Source organism: Verruconis gallopava, assembly GCF_000836295.1.
Source record: "Verruconis gallopava strain CBS 43764 unplaced genomic scaffold supercont1.65, whole genome shotgun sequence".
Classification (NCBI taxonomy): domain Eukaryota; kingdom Fungi; phylum Ascomycota; class Dothideomycetes; order Venturiales; family Sympoventuriaceae; genus Verruconis; species Verruconis gallopava.
Genome location: NW_015622201.1, coordinates 23,843 through 41,035, shown reverse-complemented (window position 1 = coordinate 41,035; position 17,193 = coordinate 23,843). Strand labels below are relative to the sequence as shown.

At 44.8% G+C, this 17,193-nt stretch overlaps 2 protein-coding genes across 2 annotated transcripts; one reads left to right on the top strand and one right to left on the bottom strand.

Moving 5' to 3' along the window:
- Positions 1–520: 520 nt before the first annotated feature.
- Positions 521–1,455, bottom strand: PV09_09387 (uncharacterized protein; the record flags this gene model as incomplete). The annotated part of the gene is made up of 2 exons (XM_016363443.1): positions 521–784; positions 832–1,455. 2 exons carry the CDS (start codon positions 1,453–1,455, stop codon positions 521–523), a joined length of 888 nt encoding a protein of 295 aa, XP_016208731.1.
- Positions 1,456–15,230: 13,775 nt separating this feature from the next.
- Positions 15,231–16,791, top strand: PV09_09386 (uncharacterized protein). Its single transcript, XM_016363442.1, has 2 exons — positions 15,231–16,368; positions 16,421–16,791. The coding sequence occupies exons 1-2, from the start codon at positions 15,836–15,838 to the stop codon at positions 16,527–16,529; spliced, it is 642 nt and encodes a 213-aa protein (XP_016208730.1). The 5' UTR covers positions 15,231–15,835; the 3' UTR covers positions 16,530–16,791.
- The last annotated feature ends 402 nt before the right edge of the window (positions 16,792–17,193 follow it).

Here is a 17,193-nt window from a genome sequence, read left to right as displayed (position 1 = left end):
CTATTTCCTGAAGTTTTGTTCCTGCTTAGAGTTGTCTCTCTGTAGTGACCTCTTCTCTTACCCTATTTATAGCGTTAAGGTAACCTAGTTTTATTATAAAAGGTCTTTATTATAAAACCTGCGTAATCAACACCAGTCCGAAAATCATCCTAAAACTAATCTCGTTAGATCAACATATAGTACCTCGTTTACACTGAAGGAAGACAAATCTTAAAAGGGGGACAAATCCGAAAAGGGGGGACAAATCCCTCGAGCCCCGAAGCTTCTGCTTCATTCTGTCAGTCAAGTCTGTGGTCTTAACCCATCGAAGGATTCCTGAATAATGTTCGAGCATGTAACGGAAATCACAGGCATTAGGACCAAGCTTCTCTGCTATCGAGGTCAGGAACACTTTTGGTGGGTAAGGAAATTGCTTTATTAATGCCACGAAGGAATATTGGAAAGAAAAACATTACGATATGCTCTGGCTCATTGAAGGGCAGCGTCGAAATGGAACAAAATTGAAAAGCCATACCTCTTCCTATAAGCCTGCGTAGATTTGGCCCGCAGCATTCAGTGAATTTCCGCTGAGGAGCATGCCATCCTCAGCCATAAAATACGCATATCTCTCAACATAGCTCTGAGAATCAAGCCAAGGCAGGACAACTTCGAGAAATGATGTGTCATTACCATCTGTGGTCCCAAATTCCGTAAGCCAGATGGGCAACTTAAATTGATCATAAGCTTGTCGGATGTACGACTGAAAATATTGGATATTCGTAGATGTGTCATACCAGTGAATAGCCTATGTCTATTAGAATGAACGAGTCATTATAATGAGGTTCGACTTACTATTGCTCCAATTTGACAGTCGCTACACGAGTCCATGAAGTTTTGTAGATAGGCGAGACCCATAGGGGCTGCGCCATTAGTAACTGATGGGGAAACGAGCTTAATCTTCCCAGCAAAGTTCGAGGTGATATACTGCTTATAATCCATGGCAGCGGTATTGAAATCAATGTTCGCTTGCTGGGGATGATCCGGCTCGTTAAACCCGAGCACAGCGCTTGTACCACAACTGATAGCCTTGTTTGCATCTTGAGTCCACGAATCGGTATAAATTGGCCCGTTTCCCCATAAGAGAGGAATATATTCAATGCCGCTTGGAATATTTTCAGGACTTGAACCCCAGTTGTAAGCCCAGCCAATCTTAGACTTGCCAACGAAAGGAATGACAAGACTGCCGACATTGTAGGCAACGCCAGCTTTTTTACCTGAGACAGAGGCTATAGGAGTTAAGGAAGCTAGACATCCAGTAGTGGAAGTGGACATTGGGCTTATATAGCTAGCCGGTAACGCTGTAGAAGCGGTATTAGTTTGCCCAGGAAAGTAAGCTGCAATGCTAGCACCTTGTTCATTCAAAAATGTTGAAAACGTAGCTGTTGCAACTAGCGACAAATCTGTTTCGGAGTTCATGTTGGGACCACATACAGTGACATGAGGCAGTGTTGAGTTTATGCAAGAGGACGAAGCGGAACCAGAGGCTAAAGAACTTTGGAACGATGCAACAGGAAGAAACGATCTAGCATGATGCGTATCAACGGTCTGAATCGGCCTTTCAATAGCTTTGACCTCTATTTGTGACTGTTTGGGAACACCATAACGATTGTCAGTATTTGCTGTGCGCTGGATCAATTTCGAGGACAGATCACTATTCACTTGCTGTTGAAGCGCTGGAATAGCTGAAGAGGTTGAAATGAAAGAATTCAACCATATCCATAGTAACTCGCCGATCATTGTTCGCATATATCTAGAAAAGATGTGGACTTGAAGTTCTGTCACTCCAGTCATAAAGAGATGTAGTAGACAGTGTAAAGATCTGAGATAGTCCTGCGCAAGGTATATTTAAAACATGGCTAACAGAACTAACTATAGAGGCTGGACTGGAGTATTTGCTGCTCCTAAATATAGTAGTGTTAGGAATACTTTCCCGATACCGACAAGCTCGACTAACGTAAGCCACTTCGGAAAGGACGTGCTTCCTTGAGCTGAGGACTTGGGACTTAACTAGAAAGAGGAGACTAGGTAAGGCAAATGTGGGTTAATGGCTTAAAGGTAAGTTAGAGATAGTATTCAAATAACAAACTAGGTAGACTAGACAATTGAACTACGGGTAGATAAAAGCAAAGGGGAGTCCATCCTTTTATAGACCATCTTTCCTTGGTCCTTAGGAGCCTGGTCGTGAGAGTCTCATTTTGAGACTTATGCACGGGTCTAAAAATGCCAAGACATGATACTCCCACGTCATGCTAGTTCTACCGTACCTAACTTAGCAGTACTAGGAGGTACGCGGTAACAAGGAGAAATTTCGGCAAAACACAATTAAATCAGATAATATATATAATGCATAATTAGTTATAACGCTAGAGTCTAATTTAAACATGCATGAAGTATAGCCTTACAACCAGGAAAGAACGATGACGTGTAAGATGACACCATGTTATGATTTGATTTGATTTTTCATTTACCCTGACCCATCCTAGTTAGGATGGCGGATGAGATTTGTCCCCCCGATTCTGGGATTTGTCCCCCCCCGCTAGCTGTAATGTAATTTAAATCGCTATAAACAGCTTAGTACAGTGCTACCTATTTTATTAATTATTTAAGAGATAATAAACTTATATAGTTAATGAAGGTGTCTATATACATCTATCTACAGTGTTATCTTTTATTTGGGCTAAGCGATGACCACATGTCTGATGCTTTATGTGCTGCAGCGCGCTTAGACCGCAATACTGGTGTACTTTATACTATAGGCGATGATCTTTAAGCCTGAACTTGTGCAAATCTTTCAGTGTAGAAGGCATCTTTGTCTCCAAAATGAAAGTTCCACGCTATAGTTGAGGTGCAATCAGCATAGATTCCATAGGTACTTAGTACTATATGCCGTGCCTCAACTAACTTAGGTGGAGCGTCTTCTTGTCTGGTCTTATATAAATTACTAAAGACTGTGGACATACTGTATAAGCTATCTAGAACTGGTTGATGTCAACGCCGTTCAATATTTGCTAAGAACTCCTCTAAAGATAGAGGCTGCTATAAAGATTGTTGTTGTGGTAGTTATAGTAGTTATGGCGGTTGTGGTGGTGGTGATGATAGGGCTTTAGTAATAGATACTGTGACAGAAATTAGTGAAGAATGAATAAAAGCAGTTAGTGAGGAGAGCGGAGTTGACACTGGCCCAGCTGTTACTGGGATTGATATAGACACAGATGTTATTATAGGACTTTTCATAGATAGCATGTGTGGAGCTATAGATATAGCAACCTATATACTAGTTGATAAGGCTTCGGCTGGTGTCTATCCTTCTTTCCAGTTTATAGGGTTAGATTATAGTATAGAATACTTAAATGCTGACGGATCTCAGCGAGTTGATGATTGGATCTTCTTCTGCGCTCCTCTTGTATTAGCTAGAAGTGGCTTAAGGATAAACTGGTGTGGTCTTGGCAAAGGTATTTGAATAGACTCTCTGTGTGTATGCTGATAATACTAGTGATTGTTATATGTATAGCGCAGAGGTAAAGGCCTATAACTTATTGCTATTTGCAGTCTATGGCAACATAGAAGGCTATTTATCCTCTTAAAAAGACCTGAACAAGGCTTTTTACTGCTTGGCTGTTTCTCTTCCTTTTGACGCATAAGTTCCTGTTGTCTGATACGTTCGACTGCAGGCGGTTTGATTTGATTTGATTTGATTTGATTTTTCATTTACCCTGACCCATCCTAGTTAGGATATGCAGGCTACATACGAGTCATGTGATCTATTTACATTCCTCTCCACGGTTCTATTTCCTGAAGTTTTGTTCCTGCTTACAGTTGTCTCTTTGTAGTAACCTCATCTCTCACCCTATTTATAGTGTAAATATAACCTAGCTTTATTATCAAAGGTCTCTATTGCGGAACCTTCCAGACTTTTCAGCAAATTCAAGTATAGCATGTAGCTCTCCATCTGCTATATCTTCTAAAATCAAAGACGATAGGCTATTAAGATAGGGTCCTATCTGCCTCCGCAGTCGTTGTCGTAGTCCTTATAGAATAGGACAGTCAAGAAACACATGTGCCAGTGTCTCTCTCGCTCCACATTCGCAGTTATCATCCTAGGTTTTGCCAAACCTCTTCCTATAGCTCTTTAGCCATGAGTGGCCTGTACGTAGTTGAGCTAGTAGGTTTGCTTAAGGGCGCGTTTTTGTGTCATAGAGCTTGCGCACATGTTTCCCTGGTAAGGAAGGGTCAATTTTGCGGAGATGTTCGCCCTTTGGCGAGCCTTTCCATTCTTCTCTCCATTGCCGTTGTATCAGATCCTTGACCAGCTTCTTCTGTGCGGAGAGGAGCGGGGCGAAGTGGTGTTCTAGTGGCCTTTCCATAGCTTCCTTGGCTTCCTGGTCCGCGAGCTCATTTCCCTAGATACCCTCATGCCCTGGGATCCAGGCAAGGTGTATGTCGATGCCGCATCCCTTGCTAAGGCATTCGGCTTCTATATTAATCCTTTAAGTGATATGCTGCGCCGTCCGCGCCTATAGGTTAGCTATTACTTGTAGTGCCGCCTTAGAGTCACTTAGGATAGTATAATGGTTTCGTGTTGGCTTCTGTATGGCTGAATTCCAACTGTAGTCCCTGCAGATCATATATAGTGCGAAGAATATTGCAATTAGTTCAGTAGCAAAAATATTCTATCCGCTTTTCGAGCCTACGCCGACGCAAACCTTATGCTTGATATTTTGCTTAGGTCCTAGTGTAATTGCTGCTGCGCTGAGTTCCCTATCTTTTCCTGAGCCATCTGTGAAAATTACTGAATCAGGATTAGCTAAGACCAGTGACATGGTCATTATTTTAGCTTCTTCTCTGCTGTGTGTTGTTTTTATTGTTGCGAATAGTGTTCATCGCTATAGAGGGGGTGGTGCTGGGTTGATAATTTTAAGTTTCTGAAACAGCCTGTTCTCTGTCGCTGTTGCTATTGTAAGTATAAGTAGGCTTTATATTATACTGTGGGTTGGGGCTGGTGCGGTCGGATGGACAAGCGGTCAGATTAGGTGGTTAGTGGGTAGTGTCTTAAGTTTGCCTAGGACATTTAATGCCCTTTGTTTAAGTCTAAGGTGTGTTAGGAGAAGGTTTGATTCGATCTCGAGCGTGTCAGTGGAAACTATGCGGAACGCTGAGATGGATTTGATTGCCGCTATGCGTTGGATCTTCCAGAGCACTGTCGTCTGCTATACTCTTCCTTGTCTATACTACACTGTTAAGGCGTAGTCGAGTTTAGGTAACACGCATGCCTGGTATAGCTGCCGCATTTGTTTTGGTCTTAGGTGACGAAGTCGGCTTATGCCTATACACGTGTTGGTTGCTCGCTTGGATACCCTTTGTGTGTGGGCTCGCCATCTGAGCTCTGAGTCGAAGATTACTCCTAGGAGCTTCATATTGCTAGAGGGGGAGATCTCCTGGCTATTCATGATGATCGAGCTAGTTGTTTGCTTGTTTCAGGAACGAGTGAAGTGTATCAACTCCGTTTTCCCAACTTCAAAGGTTGACCCAGTCTGATTGGCCTATTTATTGATCTTAGGAATATCTTCTACTTGGAGCTTTCGGGTATTTTCTTCAGCGCTAGGTCCGCAGTGCCAGCGGAAGTAATCGTCAATGAATGCTGATGCACCACCTGTATCATCTATAGTTTGGTCTACTAGCTTCTGGTTGTAGATTGTGTATAGAATGGGTGAGACCGGGGACCCCTGTGGTAATCCCAGGTAGGCCAGTAAGTTCTTGTCTGAGCAGTAGCCGTCAAATCTGAAGCTTGCCCATCTGTCTTTCATGAAGCTGTCTATCCACTGTCATGCTACTGCTGGTATCCCTATTTTGCAGAGTATTTGGTTCATGACTAGGCGATTGACGCCGTTAAAGGCGCCTTTAACGTCAAGGGCTAACAGTGTCACTACCTTGCTCTATCTCCATGCTTTCCATATTACGTCAACTGGGATCAGGAGTGCTTGTTCAGTGGATCGCCCAGGCCTGCCTCTAAACTGCGTACTTGGGAGAAGGTTGTGGCACTCTACATAGTATAACATTCTTCTCGCAACTATTGCTTCTAGGAGTTTGCCTAAAGTATTGAGTAGAGAGATGGGCCTGTACGCGCTAGGTTGCGTATAGTCTGGCTTCCCTGACTTGCGCTGGACTGTAATGGTTGCTGTTCTCCATAACCTTAGGTAGTGTCCTAGGCGAAGTGCTGCTTCAAATAGGGTAGTGATAACAGGTGATATATGTTTCCAGGTTTTCTTCCACACAACATATGGTAGCCCGTCATCTCCTGGGGCAGACAAATCCTTTGTTGTGACCAACGCGGCATGGATCTCGCCCTCGGTGATTGGTTCCCAGGGAAGTTCAGCCTCCGCTATGTATTCATTATTAAGGGACATTGCTGGTGTAGGTATAGGTAGGAAGAATGATTCCATGAAGAGCTTGGCCTTGTCTTCACTTTTAATGGCTTGCTGCTCCCTATCGCGCAGTGGTAGAATATTTGCATATTCGGTACCTGGTTCCGCATATTTCGCGGCCTTCCATAGAAGGTTCCCGTCTGCAGCTCGGTCGAGGAAGTCTTTCCAATGCGTGGATTTAGCTCGTTCAATGGCCTTCGCCCATTCCTTCCTGCGACCTTGCATTAATACAAACAGTTCTTGGGTGACGTGGTGCTCGCGGCTTAGTCTGGCGGTGATTATTATATTGTTACGATGGTAACACGTGATAAAACCAAAGGACAAAATATGATTGGCTCTGGGGACGAAAAAGCCAATGGTAAATGCAGAAGCGCTCATTACGCACGCTCACGGTGCTCATGGATGAGCAGCATGAGCGCTCCCCTGGCGCTCATGAATTAGCGTGATGAGCGGTATTTTCCTATGTCTATAAAAACACTGGTTTTTCCTCTCATTAAACAAATTGTAGTTTAACTGTCTAGCTTTGCCTAGTAGTTAGTTTAAATACTCTCTCATTCCTGAAGCTCATACTGTTCTAAGTTATAAACTCTGAACTATCTTATTGCTACTCCTTCTCAATAAGCTCTAGTTCTTTCTTATCTCTCTGCTCTAGGAAGCTCAACCCTTCTGAAGTAGCTTACATCAGTGAAGCTAGTCGGTACTGGGAAAGTGTTCCTAACATATATAAATATTAGACAGTAGGAACGGCATCTTCTCATGCATATGCTCAAACTTGATGTTATGCATAGGTAAGGCGATCTCCTTCTTATATTTATTATACTGATTATAGATTAACTGCTCAATTCTCTGAACAACACATAGTATATCGCTAGTAGAAATCAGTAAATAATCCTTTAGTACTTTATGCATTCCTTCAATAGGAGAAGTTGTAATTATATTATAGTGTCAATGATAGGATGTCTAAGCCTTCGCCTATTAAGCGTGTGTTTTATATTGATTCTCCTTTAGATACCTGCATAGGTCTTCCTGATGCTGATAATCATAGAGAAGCTTATCCCACTTTATTTGAAAGTCAGGACGCTTAGGTGCGAAGACGACCTAGTTTGTTAGATTATTAATAATATTATTTAAGTGTGACATACCTGGTTCCAGCGCTTTAGAAAATTCTGACGTTCTTCAGCAATTGCCTTCTTTTCTTCTAGTATTGTACCATCGGCATCTCTCCATACAAGTTGAGCCTTTGTCTGGACATTCTTGTTGATATGCTATATATAAAGAAGCTGTGGAACATTTGGAAGCAATCTATGAGCTGCTTGCTTTATTGCTTATTCTTGGTCGCTTATAAATACGCATGGATGTGGCACTCCTGTTAGTGAGAGAAAGGTTGAGAGTGCCTAATAGTAGTCTTTCTCTGTCTCATTACGAAGAAAGTAGAAGCTAATAGAGAAAAAGGTCTGAAGATTGGTGCAGCTAAGTATGTATAATAGTAGAAGCTTGTACTTATTAGTTCGATACGCGCAATCTATTAAAAGATTATCAGGATTTGCTGACAGGAGTTTGATCTGCTTTTGATAGATAAAAAAGAGGCGTTGTATATGATTCTCAGGGTCCCTAGTTAAAGAGAAAACCCAATCTGATGATGATAAGTCGTCTGATACTATTTCAATTGGGCTTCTTCTATCTAGGTGCTTTTGTTAGATCGCCTTTCTTTCTGAGCGAACATCTGAGTGTTATGGCGTACTTCCCAGTACGGCTACGTAACATGTGTCACTGACATGTGACGCCAAGAGGCAGTCTCAGTCTTGGCATGTGAGACTTTATGCAAGAGTCTCATCGTAAGCAACTGAGAAAAAGCACAACAACAGCGAGAACTCTCACCTTTGGAATAAAGAGCTCAATTGTGTTCACATACATCTCCTGAAGACCGGAAACTGCTTTCTCGGAAGCCGCACCGCCCAGCACGGCCGTAAGGCATGGCGACGCCCTGGTCCTAGGAGGTAACCGGGCCCACCAACCTCTGAGAGCGTGTCCTAGAAATCACGAAGCAGCTCAGCGATACATTGCAAGTCATAGAAAGAGAGAAAGAGATCAATAGAAAGCAACTAAGCAAAGCCCTCAAGAGCGCGTTACTTGCACTCGCTAAAATCAAGGACACCCCTGATATAGCCTCCCTGGAAGAGAAGGTAGATTAACTGCGTACAGAGATAGTGAAAGGATAGAAAAGTATAGATAAAGCCTTCTGACACCTCTGAGAAGACATAGAGGCAATAAAGGCAAATACACAAGCAGCAGCAACAGTGGGTAAAGAAGCGAAGACAGCGGCGATTAAGGCAGTCGATATAGGCAGGACGGTACTCAGAAATAAAGGGATACAGCAGCAGCAGGCTATAGCAAGCTATGCCGCTGTGGTAGCGCAAGGAGCGACGGCAACAAGTATATATAGTCCATAAAACACAAGACCACCTGCTTAAACGCATCGTGAGATCATCGTGAATATTAGAAATGCACAAACGATCCACCACCTGCGTTCCATGAACCTATGCAACCTGAAAGCCCATGTTGAATAAGCCATAGCCCAAGGCGGAGTAACCAAGGCAAAGGTCATATCTGTAAACCAACTCATGAGCGGGGATATTAGCATAAAAACGGTTACACCGGGCGAAGCACAGACGCTCAGACAGTCCGCCCGGGAATGGGTCCCTAGGATAGGGAATGGAATGTCAATACGCAGCCAGATATACAGTGTGCTCATACATAGCATATATACCAAAGATGTGGATATGGACAGACTGGACGAAATCAACACTGCTATCTTAAGTGAAAACAAACCCTTTATCCTAATAGCAGAAATCAAATACATCGGATGGCTCAGTCAGAAGGCACAGACTAAGAGGATGTCTACGCTGGTAATCGAGTTTACTAAGCCAGAGGATGCAAATAAGATTATTGATGAAGGGTTAATATAGCAGGGGTGCCACTATAACACTAAGAGATACAAACGATAATGCCACCTGAAGCAATGCTTCAACTGCCAGAAATACAGCCATATAGGAACCTAATGCAAAGCTATAATAGCATATGGCTACTGCGCGCAAGAACACAACTCCCGGGACTGCCCTTTGAAAGCCGACATTCCTAAGAAGTGCGCGGGCTGCAATGGCCCGCACGAGTCCTGAAACCGCCACTGCAAGATCAGGAAGGAACAGCTTGCCAGGACTAAGGCGGCGTACGATAACCGACCCAAGTACCACCTGATACTTGAGAACCTGAAGCCAGTAGCCTAGGTTGGAAACCCTATAACTAGAATAAAGAGACAAAGGTTAACGAGGGACCTGACCGCCCCCCAAGCAGGCCGGGCCTTGAAGCAGACTAATACAGGGCTAGCCAGAAATGAGGCGAACAGGGAGAATGAATCGCCAGCAAGCAGACAGAGACCGCAACGCGTGGTACAGCCATCACGTAAGGCGTTGGAGGCGTGAGACACCAATAAAATCACCACTATAGAAATAGAGGACGACATGGATATGACCCCCCTATAATGGTGGAGCATGTTCAATTAAGCATACTATAGTATAATGTTCGAAAATCAAAGGACACAGTAATGGCTATGCTGATGCAAGACACCAGGATGGTAGAGTACGACATCATGGCCATCCAGGAACCATGGAAGAACCCATATATGGACACCATACACCATCCAGCCAAGGAGACCTTCCACCTCTGCTACCCACCCGAACGGGAGCGCAAGATGGCAAGGGTCTGCTTCTTCGTGAATAATAGGCTGGACCAGAGCAAATGGCAATTTAAAGCATATACTAGGGATATATGCACCCTATACATCAGACAGAGCGAAGAAAGTGGGGATGGAAGCCAGATCATCATACATAATGTGTATAACCCACTATAATGCTTGGAAGGACGCGAGAGCGCGCTTCCAAAGGTACAGGAAGTCTGCCAGGAGAATAGTGCGGAAGAGCAGATAGCGCTAGGCGACTTCAACCTCCATCACCCAGTATGGGGTGGAGAAAGGGTAGACAAACATGAGGAGGAAGCAGAGGAGCTGCTGGAAGTTATGCAGAGCATAGGTATGATGAGCACACTCTGCCAAGGAGCGATCATATATGAAGAGGGAGAAAAGAGGACGACAATCGACCTCTGCTGGATATCTGCAGGATTAGCAGATCGGATAATCTGGTGCGAAGTAGACAGAGACATAGAGTATGACTCTGATCACCTACCGATCAGTATAGTCATGGACCTGAGAGTCCAACATGGAGAGAGGAAACCCGTGAGGTGATGGAAGCATCTTGAGGAAGAGAGGTTTCGGAAGGCGCTTGCACAGATACTACCTTAGGTACAGCGGCCGAGAACCAAGAGGGCACTAGATTGATACACTAAGGAGATTGCAAGCGCGATCGACAGGGCGGCAAATAAAGTCCTCCCTAAAACATGCCCCTCACCATAGGCAAAAGAGGGATGGAACACAGAATGAAAATGAGTACTAACTAAAGTAAAACAACTTAAGTAGTTTTATAGCATGGACCGCACAGCGGAGTCATGGGAAACGTATAAAGCTGCACGGAACTTGAAGACCAAGATAGTCAAGAAGGCTCTAAAGGCAGCACACAGAGACAGGGTAGAGATAGCAGTGGCTACTCCCGAGTCTCTTTGGAAGGTAGCATATTGGGCCAGGACAAGGGACAACCAACCTCTAAGCGTCACACCAGCGATTCGATGTCCTAATACAGGATAGAAGGTGATAAATACTAAGGAGAAGGTATGGATTTTCTGAGAAGTCTTCTTCCCAGCTCCTCCGAGGGCCGATCTCGACGATGTCCAGAATGCACAGTATGACCAGCAGATAAACCTACCAGAGATCATGGAGAAGGAGGTTCTAGAGGCTGTAATGGCCACCGCCCTGCTGAAGATGGCGGGCCCAGATAGGATAGCAAATAAGGCGCTGAAGGCAGGAGCTGAGCTACTAGTAAAACACCTCGCCAATATCTTTAACCAGAGCCTCAGACTAGGCTACTGCCCGGAACACTTCAGGTCATCCATTACAGTAGTGCTCAGAAAGCCAGGCAAAGATAACTATGCAGTGCTGAAGGCATACAGGCCTATAGTATTACTCAATACAATAGGAAAGGTAATGGACACCATAATCGCCCGGAGACTGAGCTACTTGGTAGAGGCCTACCAAATGATACCGCCCCGACATATAGGCGGGAGACGGCTGCAGTTAACGGACCACGCCCTCCACTCCATTGTGGAGAAGATATACGAAGCATGGAACAAAGGAGAAGTCGCCAGCCTATTGCTCCTGGATGTGTCTGGAGCATTCGATAACATCTCCCATAAAAGGCTCCTACACGTGCTTAGGAAGAGACGAGTTGACGAACGGATCGTCGCCTGGATTGCCAGCCTCCTTGCAGACAGACGCACGCGGATAATGATAGACAATTTCGAGTCGGAAGAGTACGCGATACAAACTGGAATACCTCAGGGATCACCACTCTCACCTATCCTGTATATCCTATATAATTCAGACCTAATAGACAACTGCAACATAGAAGTGACCACTATAGGATATATTGATGATGCAGCAATGCTCGCCTGCGGGCCTACTATGGCAGGGACCACTCTGAAGCTGGAACGGGCAATGTAGAGGGCGTAATGCTGGTCTGCAACCTATGTATTAAAGTTCGCTCCGGAGAAGTTCCAACTGGTTCATTTCTCGAGGGCCAGGAAAACCAATATGAAGCAGCCCCTGAAGACAGCATTAGGCATCGTCACTCCCACAAGGACATGCAAATATCTAGGTGTCACTATGGACAGCAAGCTTGAATGGAAGGAGCACATCGCGGAGATCGAGCGCAAGACAGCCAAGACAGTGCATGCCATTGGGGCCCTTGGCAGCTCGATGTGGGGCATAGACCTCAGGAGCATGCGGAAAATCTACCGCAGGGTCGCGATCCCATAGATGATGTACGCCAGCTCACTATGGTTGAACTCCAGCCGCAACAACAGACCGTATACAGGACAGACGCTGAACAAACTAGAGGCCATTTAAGCCTGAGGGGCCCGCGCTGTGAGCGGGGCATATAAGGCGACCTTATGGCCAGCACTGAACATCGAAACGCACCTACTACCTATCAAGCAACAGATATAGAAGCATAACCTAGAGGCGCTAGGGTGGCTGCAATCTAGCCCAGGAATCTCGGAGCTGCTAGACCGCTCGGAGCGATAGTGGGGTCACTGGACAGCCAAATACAGTAGCCCACTGCAGAAAATATGGGCTGAAGCGCGGAGGATCAAGGAGCTGAGCATAGAGGTGCCAGAGATAATCCCACCATTTATCATCCCACTGTGGCAGGCAGGACCAACTATATATATAGACACCAGCAATAAAGCATCACGCTCTAGGCATAATAAGATACTTGGAAAGGGGGCCTTTTATATCTATATAGACAGTAGCAGTATTGAAGGCTGTATTAGAGCTATAGCGGTCTGTCCTACAGCGAGGACCATATGGAAGGCGTACATGGGCACTGACAAGACCTCTACTGTGTATATAGCAGAGTTACAAGGAATCAAGATGGCACTGGAAATCGCGCTGGAATAGACAAAAGAGAGCACTTAAAAGCAAAGATTCGCTATCTTCGCGGACAACCAGGCCGCGATCTATATGCTAACCAGGCCCGAAGGCAGGTCAGGCGCATATATAGCTAAGCAAATCACCCAGTATATCAAACAGCTACAGAATAATGGTCACAAAGTAGAGGTACAATGGATCCCACCCTATGAAGGTATCTACAGGAACAAGGACGCGGATTAAGCTGCTAAGGAGGCCACTGGATGGAGGGAAGGGGAGGGTGCCAGGGGCGATAAAGCAGACCCGCCTACAGAGCTATATGCTCTTAAGGCAATACTAAAGATGTGGACAGCAAAGAAAGCAGCCATAATATGGTAGAGGGAGTGGGCACAGGATAGTAAGGGTAGGGCGACATACCACCACAACCCTACGCCTTCCAAACGCACTCTGAAGCTATACAAGGACCTAAGCAAAAGACAGAGCGCTCTCCTGGTACAGATGAGGACCGAGAAGATTGGTCTCCGTCACTTCCTGGCCAGCCGGAGAGTACCAGGATACCAGGACGCGACCTGCTGGGGGTGCCGCCAAGGCCCGCAAACTATTATGCACATCCTGCTAGAGTGCAAGTCACTTAAGGATGAGAGGAAACGGCATTTCAAAGGGCAACCAGGAAGGAATAACCTTAGGGCTATCCTAAGTAGGCGTAGTTTAGCCATTGAAGCCATCAGACTTATAGAACATACCTATAGGGCAGAGGGTGAACAGAGAGGCGTAACAGACAATGCGGAGCATTAAGGGGATTGAGGTACGCAGGATGCAATACAGAGGCCCCAGGCCTCCAGGAGCCGAATACTAGAGCAAGTATTAGTAGATTAGCCAGCATGATACAGGCGGCAACAGCCAGCTGAAGATGGCGGTGATGGAAAACAGATAAGGAGCGCAAGGGTCGGCTGGTCTTATTTACACAACAAGGCGAATTGGGGCGTGTTGGGCCTAGCCCCATGCATGTCAGCCGAGTACCAAGCGTCATATGGTCCAAAATCCACCAACTTTTCAACAAGTGCTGGTAGACTGAGGCCACGTTATCCTCCGCCGGGCATAGCTACGCGACAAAAGAAGTGGCTGAAACCGTGTAGGATTAATCAATCAATCAATCAATCGTAAGCAACTGAGACTTTCATGCAAGAGTCTCAAGGTAAGCAAATGAGACTGAGCACATGATGGTCAGAAAACGTCTATAAATAAGGGGTCTATCTCCTTCCTCCGCTCGTTGTAGTTTAACTGTCTAGTATATCTAGTAGTTAGTTTGAACATTCTCCTATACTTGAAGCTCATACTACTCTAAGTCATAAAACTTGGACTAACTTATTTCTTTTTCTTTCTGAATAAGTTCTAGTTCCATATTGTTTCCCTTGCTCTAGGAAGCCAACCCCTTCCGAAGTGGCTTACATTAGTGAAGCTAGTCGGTATTGGGAAAGTGTTCCTAACACTGAGGCAGAGACAAAGATATGCGGGTCATCTTGTTGAAGGGCTGCCATTATCTGCATTGGCCGAACTCTAATATGTGACATAGTCTTGATGACTTTTTTTTACTTTTCTATATATTTGCGATAGACGTTATGAGCCATTAGATTAATAGATAGGGCATGATTGTGCTGCTTGACTTAGACTTCCAGTTTCCACTGATTGTTTTAGGTATCTTTAAAGATGATAAGCTTAAAAGGACACCCTGTTGCACGTGTACTTGTGCTTAGAGTCTTTGCTGTTGACTTATAGACTCTAAAGCGGTTGTATTGATAGTAATATCATGTTTTAATATTAGAGTGGTGAGGCTTACTCTGTTTAAATATAAAGCTATACCCGTTTTAGATACTATGACTTTTGAGAGAGTTGTATGCTTCATCATAAGAGCTATAAATAGAGTCTGGTGGGGCAGGAATATCTTCCATAGTTGCTACTGGTAATTGAAGAATCTTTATAGATACAATTCATTGATGAAGTTGCCCTTGAAGCACGGCGCGTTCTTATGCGCTAAGCCGTTTACAGCGATTTAAATTACATTACAGCTAGCGGGGGGTGTCAGTCTATGCACGTGCCAACATCACGTGAGATGTGGAAACGCTGGCTACATAAGAGAGGAGAGCCAGGGGTAGGAGACCGCAGAATCATCATACAATCCATCAGTCTAGACAACATAGAATGAACTAGACAAGCTTACGGTCCGACTTATGCATCATTCATCATTCCCGTGATCCTACGCACGGACATTGACAGGTGGGACAAATCTTAAAGGGGGGACAAATCCCAGAATCGGGGGGACAAATCCCAGCAGCCATGTGCTTGGCATGACATCACCTCATCACTGCACTCCATCCAGCCTTCCACATGGGTTGCGCCACTTCCCCCTTGTGGACAAGCTAACCAGCAGACAAGGCGGCTGGTGAGGAATTGGGTCCCATTGAAAGTCTTTAGCGAGCAATGAATTGGATACTTCACGTGTACTAATAATAAATTGGACTTGGGTATGGAAAGTCTTAGGGGAAGCATGAGTGTTAATCTTTTCTCGATCGAGAAACCTGTATGGAAGTTGAGAATACATCACGCAATATGTACGCGAATCAATAATGCAAGCGAAGAAGCAGAATCGGCAAGATGATACAGTACAATGCTCGGTGTGGTCTCGCGATATCAAGTGGTGTTCATAAATTGTACGATTCAGCGCCCGTAGCCTACATGTTGTCCATACTACTTTCAAGATACTTATCCAAGCGCCACCAACACCATGGCACACTATTCGCAAGTTTATGTTCCAGAAGTGAACTGGCAAACAATCTTGCAGCAGCGAGGAGTTCAAATGTCGTTGGCGTCAAGACGGGTACAATCTCAGGACCGGTCGACGCAAGTGGTACAGCAAAAAGAGCATCCGAGAACGCCCCCAGGACTGAATGAAGTTATCATTCCATTGACTAGACTGCAAGCGGAGATGCACAAATTCAGAGCCGAGATGCATGAATTCAGAATCGAGACGCGCAACAACTTTAAACAAATCGAGGCAAAATTGGATATCATTAGCACCAAAGCGGAGAATATTGAGAACGGGAAACGGAATATTCTGAACCATCTGCAGGAATCAAGAACAAATATGCCACGAATGGTGCAAAAACTGCTCTCGGACATACAGAGAACGTTTATGGCGGCCCTGGCGCCAACTCAGGACGTAGAGCGTTCAGAAGCCAATTTGGACCGAGACTGGCTTCTCAATCAGTTTGAAGAAATTTCGAAAATAATTGTGGCAAGCTGTAATGCCACTCAGCGGTATGCATCGTCTCATTGCGTACTCTGTTCACTAGTAGCTAATGGAAGATAGACCAAGTCTACGAAAATTTCGATCGATGGGCGTAGGCGAGAACCTCAGCACGCAACGACGAAAACAGCCAGAGAGAACAGCTAGGCGAAAGAAGAAAACTTACAAATGATAAGAATAGCTTCTGACCGGAGCATCGAGGGATGATTACAGTGTACATGCGAAGGTTTTGCGTATACAGCGGTATGACACCAAGTCGCTCCCTTTTAAGCATCGACGAAGAACTGTGAAGGAGTTTGAAGATAAGTGAGACATACTTGGTTAACATCTTTGGTCATTTTATCTATACATTAACGGTGTTCGTGATGTGAATGGAAGTCACGCAAGTTACACATAATGCGATTAGTTATAGAAATGAACCACTTTTTCTTCGCCATGGTTAGTATATATACACATCGTCTTTGTTCAATAAGAGCTGGACTATTTTATCCTGCACCCGGCTTGCTGTAACCCACAATATCGCTTTGCCGGATTAATCCTGCTAGTTTCCTTTGATTTCACCATGCCTTAGCCTCAGTCGAATCCTCGTAACGTTGCCAAACTGTACGACTTTTAGAAAGCGGCGTTTGAGATCCATTTATATTTTCTGGCCATGAGGACTGCATGCTTAAACATTTCTGCTCCCCGTACTGAAGAATGCATATATTCTGGGCAATCAGGTCGAGACGCACGATATCAAATATATGGCAGTTCTATACAGGAAATAGAGCTTTCTACAAGCCGCTCGTATTAGAGGCTGTGCATGAGAAACGTCATCCAACCTTTCGATTCGTTTC